At 40.6% G+C, this 15,562-nt stretch overlaps 1 protein-coding gene across 19 annotated transcripts in view; it reads left to right on the top strand.

Moving 5' to 3' along the window:
• The window catches only part of KIF1B (kinesin family member 1B), a 147,387-nt gene that overhangs the window by 32,885 nt on the left and 98,940 nt on the right, over positions 1–15,562 (top strand). For all 19 annotated transcript variants that reach the window (XM_038376612.2, XM_038376609.2, XM_043499963.1 and 16 more), the window contains exons 3-6: positions 4,983–5,059; positions 8,183–8,362; positions 12,307–12,372; positions 15,170–15,348. In XM_038376612.2, coding sequence (XP_038232540.1) covers positions 4,983–5,059; positions 8,183–8,362; positions 12,307–12,372; positions 15,170–15,348 — 502 coding nt within the window. The remainder of the gene's footprint in view (positions 1–4,982; positions 5,060–8,182; positions 8,363–12,306; positions 12,373–15,169; positions 15,349–15,562) is intronic.

The following is a 15,562-nucleotide window of genomic DNA, read 5'->3' as shown; positions in this document are numbered from 1 at the left end:
GCCTAGTTGACCTACTGGGAAAACTACAGTGCCTTGTCGTCTTTATGTTTTACAGCAGGATAGCTAACATTTTTTTATCCTGTAGTAAAAACACACACTTTTGTTAGTGAAGATATGGCCACGTTTCTGTTGCTTAATGCTAGTCCATTCCTGGCTTTGCATGTCAGGAGGAGCAATATGGAATGTGTCAGAGTGCCAGATATGGAAGAGGGGATAGCAGCTTCTTTCCCTCAGCCTTTTACTCCTCTTGCATTTGTAGTACCTGTAGAGTTTGGGCTGGCAGTGGCATGGTATTGGGATTATTAAGTGACATAGTGAAATATAATTGTCAGGACAGTTAGCATTATTGCATCTGCCTTTCTATCTGCTTGGAGTCGCTATCAAGCTAAGGCAGTGGTTCTTAACCTTTACAGCAGCCTGCACCCCTTTGGTTCTCAAAATATGTTTTTGCACCCCTTATCAAAAATGGTTGAAGTAGTTCAGTTCTTTAAACCTAGGTATATTTACTGTTTGTATATTACAGTAATCGTTAAATACATAGGTTTGATAAAACAAAGTAGTTGTACTTGTGTGCCTGTGATTAATTTGCGTTTTCGATTTACCTTATAAAAAAATCTGGCATCTCACACCCCCAGAAAGGGCATCTCACACCCCCAGGGAGTGCATGCACCCCAGGTTAAGAACCACTGAGCTAAGGTGTACTTGAGAGAGATGGGAATGGATTCTATCAATTTCTGCACTTAATGGTGAAAATTATTTTCACTTATAAACTTTGGCTTTGAAATCAGTCAAATAGCCTACTCACTCATAAGGATGTTACTTTGAACTCATTTGGTAACTAGTTTTAGTAATCCTTTCTTGTGAGCACAAAATTTCTGTTCCTTGCAAGGAGGTACAGCCTCTCATCACCTTTCAGTGCTGTGGATGGTGATGGTTATGAATGAGTGGGGTGTGGGGAGGTAATAATAAGAGCAAGGACAGCATCATAAGAATGGAACCCTGAAAACTGAACCAAAGGGATTGGTTTTGGGTTTTTCTGATTTCTAGAAATGGTTGAAATGTGTGTGCCGTAGAATTGTTATGGCTTGGCTGAGACGATTAAAGGGAGACTGAAGCCACATTTGATTGCTTAGGTTACCAGTTTGTTTTTTGTTACTAATGTTACGATGCCCACGTTGCTATCCAAAGGAACATGTCTTTGCCATGTGACAGCATACTGGTGTAAAGCATATTAATCCTTGGCTTTGCATGTCTGTCAGCTTTTATAAGGCAGGAATGTCAGCACAGGGCAAATCTAAGCCAAGTGGAATTGGCCAGGAAAAATACAGTAGCAACTGCTGCTATTTGTGGCCAAAACAGCAGTCTGGGGCAGAGATCCCCTTCCCATCCCATAGCCTTGGATAGTAGTCTTGCTTAGGGAAGCAGCATCTGGTATAGCTGTTAAATCTTGGAAGGGAATTTTGAGGTTATATGTTTTCAAAGGGCTCAGTTCCCCTTGGAATTCAGTTTTGTAATGACTGAGGTAAGAGATTAGGGTGTTGTAGAATAGGACACCCTTATAGGAAAAAGGGTTAAGCTTTCCTACAAGTATAGGGTACCTAGGCTAAATATTTAAGAAATAAATGACCTTTAGTGAGGAAGATCAAAGTTTGGCTTCAGGGTATAAACTGTCTGTAGGAGCAGGAAGAACTCCCACTTCCACCCCGATATATCCCTGCACAACTGGTTAGGTCCTTGGTGGGTTTTGCATTCTTTCATATTGGTTATGGATCACTGCCAGAGGCAGGATGCCACTGAGGTGGAGGGGGGATATGTAAACCACACTATCAAAGCTGACTTTTGGGACCCAAAAGAATAATCTTTTATTTTTAAAAATAGATGTCTAACCCTTTGCCTTGTGGAGATGGTCTTGAAAGCATGTAACTTGCAACCAAGCAATGTGAAATCAAATTAAGCCAATCACTATGGTTGAAAGGAGGAAGCAAGTGAACTCTACTGCTGTAGCAAGAGGCTGTAAAGATTGTTCCATTTGAAAGATACAATCCACAGACCTTCCCTAAAATCAAAGATTTGTGTAAACTTCAGCCCCTTGGACGTTGAGGTTGATTTAGCAGCTGCTTACTCGGGCCTGGATTCAGACTGTACTTGTAGTCCTGAGTGTAGGGCAGCATGCAGATGCATCAGTCCCAGAACAGCTCCAAAAACAATTGTGACACAGATGCATCCCTCGGAGTCAGGTATTTCCATGTTATACAAGGTGGAGAGAGTATGCTGCATTGACCCATTGCCAGTTGCTGCATGCCCCCTCAATGTCCAGTCTGCTCCTCTGGCTGGTACGTTGGGCGGGGGGAGCGGAACCATGGCCAGCACTCTCCCATCCAATCTTAATGTTCACAGAGATAAATTAGCAGCCCTATAAAACCTACTTGTCTTCTCTCCCCTCTCCCCTAATGCCTGGACTCCTCATCCTGATAAGCCTGCCCAGGGGATTGGCAGAGTGACCTCTTACTCACCTGCATGGCTGTCTTAGGCTGCGTCATAGTCAGTCCTCTGGTAGCTGCCAGGCTGCTGATATACCTGTTATCTCTTTTGCAAAGGGATCCTTTCCTCCTGCTTTCTCCACTAGAGCTACTTGGAGTGCACATGGGATATTATTCATCCCCTTTCCCCTCCTGCCTGTCTTTCCAGCAGGGCACTAGGAGGAGAGGCGAGGCTAAATTGCTGTTTCACTGAGTGGCAATCCTGTTGCTCAATTCTTCCCATCAGTACTTGCTTGCCCAACCTCAGCCTGCAGTTTGAACACTGGAATCTTGTTCTGTCTGTCCCTCAAACTAACCAGAGAAGACTTGATCACACGCCAACTAGGGAAGGCTTTTCTCATCTTAAGAACCAAAGAGCATTGCAGCCTACAACTCATTTAGGGCTCATTCCACAATCGATCCCCACCCTCCCCATCAGACGCCATATGACACCTTCCTATTGCTGCAAAAAGCTGCTAGGTAGCGGAGCCCCCTAGGAGAACTGAATTTTTAGGGAGTGGTCAATCTGGTGGATTGAGAGAGGTCTGGGGGGAAATGTGGGTGGGTGGATGGATTTGGGGAAAGGGAAAGAGTATGGAACTGATGAGTGTTTTGGTGTGTGCCTGGAGGGGAGAGGAATGCTACGTGTAGGCTTAGTAGAATTTGATTTTTATTTTTCATAATTTCCCAAATCTATTTAAACATTCATTTAGATTTGTATGTATTTACATTTTCATAATTGCGGAAAATTAAGGGGGGGGAAGCCCAGACAATTTAATTGCAGTAGACATTGAGATTCAAAAAGTTAAAGCATTAAACACCCATTGTTAACACGGCAACTATACAAACTAAATATCTTTAAATCAAGCAAGTTCTCAAGCAGCATTTTTCTTTGGACATCTGTAAGTTTCTATTATCATGGAAATATTTTGTCAGTGTACAGTGAAATAAGCATTTACCAATAAAAATCTAACCCTCTAAGCCTACATATGTGTATCACTGACTGAAGCAAAACATTTAAAAGTCCATTTTTAAAATATTGGCACATCACTGCAAGAGTCCATATTAGATGAACTAATGGTTTGATCTTTTGGCATATCTTAAATCTGGGGAGGCCACGCTGTGACTTGCGAGCCACATATGGCTCTTTTACCATTAAATTGCAGCTGGCAGAGTCCCCTGGCCCCACCATTCTCTACCTATCAGATTGAGGGGGAGGGGGAAGAGAAGAGCTTGGGACTCTGTCTTGCAGCAAGGTGGCGGGGTAGTAGCGTCTGCCAAGCAGGGAGGAGGGCCATGGGGTCTTCAGTCCCACGGGGCGCACCTGCCAGGGCTTAGGGCGTCAGCAGGAGCGGGGCTGAAGCCCCAAATCCCGGCCCCCGACAGGTGTGCCTCAGCTCTTGAACTTCTGAAGATTGTTGTATGTGGCTTAGAAGGCCAGTAAGTTTGGCCACCCATATCTTAAGTTCTTACTTTCAGTACCTTAGTGAGATTGTAGTAAGGAGACTAGCTCTGTTAAGACTGTTTGGGGTTTAAACTTGTAGAGAGGTCCTCCCAGAAGGCTGTAACAAATTATAGATGTGATATTCTTTTATTGTCTGCTGACATAGTTTACACAAATCAAACCAGGAATGGGGTCACCTTAAAAAGTAAATTATATTGATGGTTTCAAAGGGTAAAATGTTGCCTTGTTGCTGTGATCTGGGAATAAAAGCAAGGTTTGATTTGGGTTTCTATGGGATTGAATAGCCATATGCAGAAGGCAAGGTTTACAAATAGTTTGGCGTAGTTCATTTAACGTCAGTCCTATTAAAATCTCCATGTGGGCTCTGCACATTTTATTTGTAGAAGAATGTTGTAATATGTCATATCAGTGTAATCCCTGAAATGTTTGTAGATCCTCCTCCACCTCCTTTCATTGCCTCCCACGATGTCGTATAGAATCCTGAGCCTCTGAAAAAAAAAATCCGTAGGCCAAGGGCTTTTATCCTTATACTGTAACGTGAATTTCCAAATAAGCTTCAGTCATCCTGCTGTGAAATCCCGGGGCTCTTGAGCTTTTCATTATTGAAGTGCCTTGAGCTTTTGTGGGTTTTGGCTCTTCCTTTAATATTCCTCCTTGCACCCCTCCCTCCACTTAAGTCTCCTCCATCGCTGCTTATTATGAACTTTGTTTAGTAGGTGTGTTCCCTTATGACTGATCTGCCTTTTCGTGACCTGCTTCACAGAGCCCCTACAGATGTATTGTTTGTTGTGAGGTTGTGATATGAACACCCATCCTGATCTTATGTCCTTCAGTGTAATTTATGAGCACTCTGGCTGTGCAGAGACATCCATATTGACTGGGTCTGAGGGTCAAGTTTCATAACGTTTCTTGCTGCAACTCATGATCTGACTCTCTTGGTTTTCATTTTATGTCCCTAAATGTTTTGGATAGCTGAATATGATTTTTATTTCTTCTAGGTATTATCAACCCAAAGAACCCCAAGGAAGCACCAAAGTCCTTCAGCTTTGACTACTCCTACTGGTCTCACACCTCAGTAAGTTTCTGAATGCACTGTAGCAAAAATCACTGTTTACCCGTCAGACTGGCCTGGATTGTCTCCCGACACCCCACTTCAACCAGCTGCTCCTACTATGACTTTATTGTACTTTTGAGTGATAAAAGTTCAGAGCTCTGTTTCTATCTTCTAGCTTTTTTTCCATCCTGGGAATGCGAACGAGTAAGGTCTGGGGGTCTGAGAACATAGTCTGGGTATGTGTTTGAAGGAGGGGGAAGATGTAGAAAAATGTGTGTGTTCAAGCAGCTGCAGAGTGGAATTTGAGCCACAAAAGTAACTTTTCAGTTCTAATTTATGCTGGAAAAAGTGAAGACTGGGGGGGGGGGGGGGGAAGTGAGCTGGATTCCACTGGCTTACCAGGAAAAGGCAGAGTAGTGATCCACATTTCCTATAATTGTAAAAGCAATACATTTTTGTCCTCTAAGCATTCTGCCCCACCTCTCCAGAGAGCAAGATCTGAAGTCTTGTTGACTTCCAGTGATTGTTTTATAGCAGAGCTCTACAGTTCTGCATTAGGTCCCCTCCCCTGTTTTCTTGAAAGGTGAAGGAGATGATTTCCCCCCCCCCCCCCCATCAGCTAAACATCAGTATTTAGTCTGGCTGATGGGAAAGGAATTTGACATTTTCTGCACTGGTTGACACCCTCAGATAATGTGTTCTTGACCAAAGCTTAAACTTTATATATCCACAGAGCTTTTAATGAAATCTCTTTATTGAATAAAGCAGTTGTGAAGAAACCATACAATTATATTACATAGATCAAGCAGAGAAGCAAAAACACCATGAGCACTATATAGACTAAACCCTAATAGATGAAAACATCACTTTTTATATCCACAGCTTTTGCTGTCATTTTAGGTCATGCACATCTTCAGGAAGAACTTACTATTATAAAAGTTTCAGTCTAACATTAAAATCAGCCAGCACTATTACATCATGACCATTCTTCAAAAAAAAAAAATGAAAACAAATGCTGTCAGTGCCCACTGCTATGAGGGGAGAGAGAATATTTGAGTAATCACTAAAAGTATATTCCTACAAAAAGTGTTCTGATTTTACACCATCAATGTAATCTTTTCTAATTGATGCAGCAGAAAACACTTAGTCTCACTTGTAATGTATAATATGTTGCATAAAGAAAACAGTTGCCAAATAATTGAACAAGGGCTTCTCCAGCTAGCCAAGGGAGAAGGGGAGCATGTCAACAAAAGGGGATGTTAATATACACAGTGAATTCTGTTAGTTGACTTTTTGTGTCCTAGACCTTGCTTTGAGCATCATCTTGGGTAGAGTGAAGTAGTTGGATGCCAATGTCTGATCCCAAAATAGAATGATTTCTCACTGAAAGTGGCAGAACTTCACCAGGTACAAAATGGAGGATTCAGTTCTTTGTTTAGAAAAAGTCTTAGGATAGCCTCTGAGGTTGCACTCCGATCTGGGTAATACACCAGTTTGACCCCATGTAAATTGCCCTTTTTGTAGTACATTCAGCAAGCAAAACTCTACCTTGATCCTTCTGATCAGACAGTTATGATGGTGCTTCCTCTCTAGGGCTTTTTGATGGCTTCCTGTTGTAGGAGTGTAGTAGTTTTTTTTCAAAGTCAAATCTTTTACCCTTGGATTCAGGCCTTTTGGCATCGTACTTCCCAGAGAAGAAAACAGGCCTGAGAGGGGGAACAATTGCTTTATTTTGGGATCTTGATTTGATGGTCTGTAACCATACTGCCCTCTGCTAGTTTTGTCATAACCCCTCTTTGTTCAGCATCATGGTTTCAGATAATTTAATCCTATTGTCCAAGTGCTGTACTTTTCCACAGTGTGTCTCTGGTTTCCAGTTTAGTCAAATTATTAAAAATCCCCTCAATGTTGTTTTCCATAGAGGAGCTGGCAGAGCAAATAACTTTGGAATTGATCTGCTCTACTATTTCTTGGACTGGAAAATGCTCTATCAGCTGGTGCTGTGAAAGAGGCCTTAGATTGAAAGAAGTCTTGATTATTTTTAGTGGTCATGACAGGGATCTCCATATTCAGCATAAGGATTTTGAGGCTATATTTGCTTTCTGTCATTCAGTAAAATAAATGAAAATCAAACTTCTCACATTGATTTAACAGGAACAAGATTGTTCATGCTTCCACTTGACTCTCAAGCAGAGCTCTTGATATTTTCCCTCCCAAGTACATTAATGCCACACACTTATATTTTAGGAATTCTAAGATCCTTTAAAATAGTTTAAAAATTTGCTAATTTGTGCATACATAAACAGTGGTCTCCCTTCTCTGCAAAACTTTAGTAATAGATGAGGCTGTAGTAAGTTCTTGTGTTAGTAGGGCTTCATTGTTTTACATCATGCTGAATTTTAGATAAGCACAATACAAATGCCTAGAGAGGCAAAATATACATCAGTTAAGTGTTATCAATACTAAACTATCGTTGCCAAAATCTTTTTGATACATTGTCCTGATTCTTGCTTTGTTCACCTACTTGCTAACTTGGAAAAGTATATCCATTCACAGTGGGTTTGTAGTCATTAATACAAATTTTGTTAAATTGTACTGTAATTATAAATCTAGATTGGGATTTAGAAAATGGAATCTGACAGATGCAAAACAGGTTAATTCGTTTTCATGGCTTGTTGAGAGTGGTAACTGGAACTCAAATACAATTTTCACTCTCTCCCCCCCCCCATGCTGTCTCCCCCCCCCCCAGGTCCCTGTCCAGCCTTAACCCATCTGAGATTTTCTGCCCCATCTCTTCTTTGTTAACTTTGATCCTCTTTTTAACTCTGTGCTTGTTCTGCCTTCCTAGACACTCAAAATACTGTCTGTGGGATTTTGCACAGAACTTCTTCAGCAGTATCAGCAATGGTAATAGATTGCTTCCCCACCAGCAGATTGACATTGCCTAAAATAGTTGTTTTCGTTCCTCTTCAACTGGTACTGTCTTGAGAAAACCGGTCTGTAAGAGAAGCACCAACATTACCTTCCACTGTGGGTTGATCCACAAGGTTTCTTTAAGTGTGGAACAACTCTTAATACCTTTCTGAATTTAGACCTCTGGGGTGTGAGTAGAGGGCAGTATTTATTCTCTTTTCATCTTTACAGCCTGAAGATCCCTGCTTTGCATCTCAGAACCGTGTGTACAATGATATTGGGAAGGAGATGCTGTTACATGCCTTTGAGGGCTACAATGTGTGTATCTTCGCTTATGGGCAGACTGGAGCTGGGAAATCCTACACCATGATGGGTAAACAGGAGGAAAGCCAGGCAGGCATCATCCCACAGGTAACAAAGCCCAGGCTGGGTATTTACTTCACAAAACATATTTAAATATTTGCTAGTGTATGATTTGTTAGCTTGCAGTAATGATTCACAAATAACCAAATCTTACTTTTCAGGAGGGAAAGACCTTGGATCTGGTTCAGTCAGACTTGACATAGGCTACCACTGCTGTCTAACATGACTCTAAAATCATGTTTTCTGTCCATACTTGCAAGAAACAAACAAGATACAGCACAGCTTGGTTGCAAACATACATCTCAACTGTTTTAAACTTAGCTGTTTTTGTAGAATAAATGGAGCTTATATCTTGAGTGTAGATTGTTCAGAGGATATACATGTTTCTGTCATGTTTAACCTCTACCACAGGCAATTAAAAAGAACTGTAAGAATGAGTGACTCAGATTTAGGAGAAGTAGAAAGAAAAGGAGTACTTGTGGCACCTTAGACTAACAAATTTATTTGAGCATAAGCTTTGGTGAGCTGCAGCTCACTTCATCGGATGCATGTAGTGGAAAATACATATAGTAGAGAAATTATTCCAAAGAGAATAGTTCTACAGAATTTAAAACCAAGAACAAAATACTTAGTGCACTATCTGCCCTTTGTAATTCTTCCTAAAACAAAAATAACTCAGTAAAGTAATATAAATGTCTGATTCCACTGAGTTTTCTGGCTTTTGCTCTGATTGTTGACAGGACAGTACAAGAATACTTATTCAGTAAGAGTCCAAGAGGTGGTGTCATTGATAGAACGCTCAATAGAGAGAGGGGTCTGGAGAATCTGTCTTGTCTTTCCACCCTGGGAAACGAATGTCTCGCTGTCTTAGCGGTGTGTGTATGTGTGTGTCTATATTTACATATAGATTACTAAGTGAGAAAATAGGTAGGAATGTTGAGATACTGATTTGTATAAACGCACTAAATTAACCCTATCCCCAAGAAAGCATTTATTTTGAGACAAGTTTTAGTCCATGACAACATAAAGAGCCTGAAAGAATGCTCTGGGAAATTCATGGCTGATAATATTTCATTAAGGCTGTACCAGGTGTGTCTAATGTTCAAGATGATGTAGCTGTTGGTTGCATGGTGCTTTTGCCATACCTCAGCCCCACTCTCATGTTGTCCTGGCATTACTGATATGTTGTGTGCATGTTTTGGAAGGAGTTTTCCCATTAAAGTGGAGATTGGGTTTCAGCCTCAATAAATAAATTTGCTGACTAGTCTGTCATCGTTCTGCTATAGGATCAGCAGCAGGAGTTACTGGCTCTATGCCCCAGGTATGAAATAGACAATGGAAAGCATTGCTCTCTGCTAATGGCTCAAACCTCTGCAGTCAAATGCATAATAAGTGTTCTGTTGCCACTAGCAGTGGCACATAGGTTAGATATAAATGTCAACCACATGCTTGGGAGACGGTTACTCATAGATGTGTTCAGAGCATAGTTAATAAGGAATGTTGTTCATACATCTAACACCTTTTTGAGCATAACACCTGAAATGGGTCCAAAGCCTTTATACAGCAACTTGATGTTTCTTCATTTGCTGTTTCCACTGTAAATTTGGCGATGCTACATTCATCTTTCTAGCTCCCTAAGGTTATACAAATCAAAGGCCTTGTTAAAAACGAGCTAACCAGAATATTTCTCCTGTTATCTACTTTAGGTTCTTAGGACCCTCTCCTCCCCTCCCTCCAGTTGCATCTTGTTGAGAGATTATACCACAGAAGAAAAAAACCAGTTAACTACATAGAAGGGAAAGCCATTATTTCTGTATGAAATATACTCACTGGTTTCTCTGCCTTCCCTGCCCAAAAAAATACTCGGGGAGGCAAAATTGTCCTCCATGCACAAATGTAGTCTGTGGTCTTCCACTTTCTCATGTTCACTGGATTCCCCTACCAACCAACCTCTGACACATCTATGTGGAGGTCTAAAATAGTCATATCTTAAAACCATGCACTGACTTAACTGTTCAGAGTGTGTGCTCCTGGCACTCTGTCCACACGGTTGCATATCTTGTGTGCAATGGCTTGTTTAGGTACTGTTGCTCGTGAGGCCTAATTCTATCCTCTATCCTTTTTTCATACCCATGCTTTCCCCCCATGCAATCCCAATTCTTCTAATGCATTTCCAGCTATAACATATGCTGCTCCACTATTGGTAGCTTCATTTGTTATCTTAATTTTAAGTAAGCAAAATACAGGCCTCAAACACAGCAGAATCTCTCCTATAGAGTCTGTCTAGGTAGCTTCAGCATCCTTCATATGAAGTTACTAGCTGATTTTAAGCATCTACTAGTTGCCTCAAATCTGATTCCTTGAACTTTGTCAAACCAATGGACTCTGAGGATTATTCTCCTAAAAATAACCATATATAGCCAGATGGGAGAGGATTTAATATTTTTAATCATCTCATTCTCTGGAATTTATAATCTGTTTTTCTTATTTCAATTGTTAGACTGTCATTTTTGTATTGTGGTGCTGTAGCTGTGTTGATCCTAAGATATTGGAGAGACAAGGTGGGTGAGGTAATACTATTGGACCAACTTCTGTTGATAGGAAAAAGATGAATTACAGAGCTTTTTCTTCAGTCTGGGAAAGGTTCTCAGTGTCACCGCTAAATACAAAGCGGAACAGTTAGAGTTAACACGTGTTGCAAAAGACCCGTTCAAGGTGAAGTGGGCAGTTAATACCTTTGCAGTTACAGGAGAGAACCTGCTTCAGTGGGGGAGGGGGGGATGGCCCCTAGTTGTCATCTACCACCCCATAATGGAACCCTTATGGGGCATCATTAAACAGTTATAACTCGTGCTCAACAGAGATCACATCCAATTTTTCCTGAACCCCCTTCTTCTGGCCCTCAGAACCCCCCCCCACCTCACCAAGCTCATAGAATGGTGGGGGAGGGATAGCTCGGTGGTTTTGAGCATTGACCTGCTAAACCCAAGGTTGTGAGTTCAATCCTTGAGGGGGCCATTTAGGGATCGGGGCAAAAACTGGGGGTTGGTCCTGCTTTGAGCAGGGGGTTGGACTAGATGACCTCCTGAGGTCCCTTCCAACCTTGGTATTCTATGAATCAAACTCCCCAAAGACCAGGACACACCAACTCAAAGTGACATGAGCCACTGCTATAACATTTTTTGCAAAAGAAACATTCCGTATCTGACTTCTAAAACCACATCCTCAAAGGAACCCTGCACAATACATTCAAAAGATGATCCTGGGAATTTAAATTCATTACTTTGCTAGATACCGAAAACCATGAACTTAATACAGAAAAAAAGAAAAGGAGTACTTGTGGCACCTTAGAGACTAACAAATTTATTTGAGCATAGGCTAGTCTCTAACGTGCCACAAGTACTCCTTTTCTTTTTGCAAATACAGACTAACACGGCTGCTACTCTGAAACCTTAATACAGACACTGGATTTGAGGTTCATGGCAACAATCTGTAACTGTTTATCTCTTTGTCCTACAACTGTGGAGATGTTAAATGCCCACTTCACCTTGAAAGATCTCTTGCCACATGTTAACTACTTATATGGTCCATCTTTTATTTAGTTCTGACACAGAACACCTTTCCTAGACCCAAAGAAAAGCTCTGTGTAAGCTCAAAAGTTCGTTTTTCACCAACAGAAGTTGGTCCAATAGACTACTAGACGATATTACCTCTTGTCTTACCAACCTTGTCTTTTTATTTCTTATGTTAAGTAACTCTGTTTTTGTATTGCAGATTAATGTTGAACTGAGGCATAGTTGATGAGAGAAAAATAAAACGATTGAATACTAGTGATTGTGGATGGAGTTTAACTGCATATTTACTGGACACTGTTTGGTGGTTGTCATTAAAGTGACTTTTGTAGATGGGAAGGATAAAAGGAGAACAGATTGAGTCAGTCTGATACTTGTCATTGCTCACTCATGTCTGACTCAGGCTTAATCTCTCTCTAGCTGTGTGAAGAGCTGTTTGAGCAAATCAATGACAACAGTAATGAGGAGATATCCTATTCTGTGGAGGTGAGTACACTGGTGGACTGAGGCACGTTCCTGTTAGTGGGTATGATGCTGCTGATCTGAAGAAGCTGCTACATTGTTGGTATTGTTTTCTGCTTTATATGTTGATGAACACTCAAGTCTTCCCCTTTCTCACCTGACACAAATGTATGAACAAAGCCTTTCTAAGGTAAACTAGTCTGTATGAATGTTAATGCACCTTCCCTGAACTCTGAGTGGTGAGTAAAAGGTGTGAATTCTAAAAGCTAGCCTTATAGCCGCTTTCTTGGATTCTAGGCCTGAAAAACCTTAATGAATTTGCAAACATTTTACCACTGTTGGTTGGGAAACCTATTCAGTGTGTTCTCTTAATCAGTTCTTATTAAATGTAGGCCTAGTTTAGAATATCTGATGTTGCAATCTTACACAGGAATCTTTTGTTAGCCTGCTACTGGGGGGTGCCATTCTCTTGCATAAATGGATGCAGAATATATACTAGGGGGAAAAATGACAGGAAGATAATGTTATAGACTGGGCCCCAACTGACCAAACTAGCCCTCTGTGTTAAGTCCTAGAACAAAGGCAATTTCCAGGCTACTAGCCAAGTGAATGTGCAGGAAGATCTGTATGTTCGTAGTTGGCAAAGGATTAAAATGTGGACTGTAAAAACAGCACTTTAGTTGGCAGATCTGCTCTGTGTGTTTAGATATAATTGCTCACTTTCCAGACAAATAAGTGTATTCCTGTTAGTCCCGAAGTCAGCACAGTTAAGAGATAATCAGCTGGATTCTTTTCTGGGTCACACAAGTTTTTTGTAACCAAGTTCTGACTGCAGAATCTTTTCAGACAGGTGATGGGGTAAATCAGAGTGCAGTTTGAGTCTTAGCTCCTAGAGTGAAATTGCAGGGCATTTAGTAAAATGATCTTTTACATGTGTAAACTAAACAAATTTAACAGCTAGTCATTGAGAACATTTGTGGAACTCAAATCCATTTTAAGTTAGTTTTCAGAGCAGACCCCATTTTAAGATTTTCAGTTCAAAAAAGTCAGTTACAGATTGTTACTCCATAAAAATAATTTAGAACCTGTTTGCACAAGGAATTTGGTTGAAGGCATTAACTTTGAGGTGACTATCTTCATCTGACTTGGTCCAGAATGTTTAGAATGCCCTCTTCTTTTCAGAAGCAAGGTGGGCTAGGGTAATTTTTTTTTTTTTTTTTTTTTGGGACCAACTTCTGTTGCTAAGAAAGACAAGCTTTTGAGCTCATACAGTGCTCTTCTTCAGGTCTCATCTTTTCATATAGCTTCCTGAAATCCTTTTTAGTAACTTTTTCAACCTATCTTTCGCATTTGGGGTCAGAGTATGCAATTGGGAAAAATGTAAAAACTCTAAAAGGGAAAATATTTGCACTGATTTTAATGGACCAGTTAACATAAACCAGAATAATGTGCTGAAGCACTGAAATAAAGAAATCAAATACAACTTAATTATCTTGGTTTTGTATCCATTTATTTTAAGTAAGCAGATGATTCCAATTATTAGTTTTTAGTGAACTCTAGAGCTGTGAAAAGGTTACTGATTTACAGTCAAGAAAGTTGGTCAGTTTAATAGGTTTTAAAGCATTGGGTCATTTTGGAACTTGAGTTTAATCGGAAGGTGGGACTGTCACTGGGACAACGTGCTTAATACTTGTGAAAGGAAAGAGCAACATACTTTCAAACTGTTTTCGCTATTTGATGCAAGAGTGGATGATGAGTCCAGAGAGCTGTGCAAGGAAGCCAGAAAAATGATCTTTATTATGATGGAAGGCTCTGAGAGTGGACATGGGACAAACTGGGTGGGGGAAAGGCTAGAAATGGGTTGCAGAAATTATTCTGTAAATGTTAAAATAAATCTTTACTTGTGCAACAGTGACCACTTGATATTTTAAGTTCTTTTGTCTCTGTTTTGGTCCTGGTTTAGATATTTTGGATTCCTTTTTGTATTTCTAAAACTGCTGCTTCCAGCTGAATTCTTCCCACAGAATGAAAGTGAATAATTTACTGTTTCATTTAATATCTTGGATGCTGAAGTCACTAAGTATCTGTTAACATGGGAAAAGCTTGGTGCCCTGAGAAACACGCCAATTAAAATTTATGCCTTAAGAATTTTAGCTTTGTAATTGTGCTGGAGTTAGTATGCAGGTATGACATGTAATTATGGTTTGCATTGTTAGCTGCATTGGAGGTTTGGGATTATCTGACCTGCAGAGTGTGTTGCTATAAATACTAGAGAGCCAAAAGCGGCTCCTCAATGAAAAGGAATATTACTTTAAACCTTTTGTTCTGGGTCCAGAAGGAAGGTTCCCTGAAAGCAAATTGCTTTCCCTCCCCTCCAGTTAACAAACATGATTAAACATTAAGCCCCATATTATGCTTTATCTCAAAGATATTTTACTAACTCTCCATTTCATCATGGAACTACAAAAGTAGTGGATTTTAATTAAGTGGCACAATTTCTGGAAAGTAAGATTTGCAGCACGGATATTAGTTTGAACCAACCAGATTCGTTGTGGTTGTGTGAAAGAAAGTCAAAGGAAAAAGTTGAGGAGAGAAACTGCTGTGGATAGAGAGTGTGAAGCTTACATTATAGACCTAATGTGGGCTTGCTCTCACCTTCTCCCCATGAGTTTGTCAAGCGGTGACATATCATAATTGTGGATGCACCTTTTAAATGAAGGACTCCTTCCTAATGGTGGTGCTCTAAAATTCTGCAGAGCTTCTCTCAACAGAAAATGAGGCCTTCAAGACCTGTAAATTATCCATGCAAATCTATTCACAGGTCAGTTACATGGAGATTTATTGTGAGAGAGTCAGAGACTTATTGAACCCGAAGAACAAGGGGAACTTGCGAGTGCGAGAGCACCCTCTGCTCGGACCCTATGTGGAGGACCTGTCCAAGTTAGCAGTCACGTCTTATACAGACATTGCAGACCTCATGGATGCTGGGAACAAAGCCAGGTTGGTTATGATGTAGATGTGCACTCAGTACCAGTTGGGGGAGGGGGGAGGAAGGGTTCTTGCTCCACATCTGGAACCATGACATATAGTGCCAGTTTTGGAATCGCCTTTAGCTTTTGTCATATGTGGAGCTCGAACTTGCTTTAAATATTGCTAAAAGAATTAAACCTGGTGTGAAAATAAACTTTTGTGCATTAATGCAATTTAGAGGTAA

Source organism: Dermochelys coriacea, chromosome 18, assembly GCF_009764565.3.
Source record: "Dermochelys coriacea isolate rDerCor1 chromosome 18, rDerCor1.pri.v4, whole genome shotgun sequence".
NCBI classification, from domain to species: domain Eukaryota; kingdom Metazoa; phylum Chordata; order Testudines; family Dermochelyidae; genus Dermochelys; species Dermochelys coriacea.
This window is presented reverse-complemented; position numbering and strand designations above follow the sequence as displayed.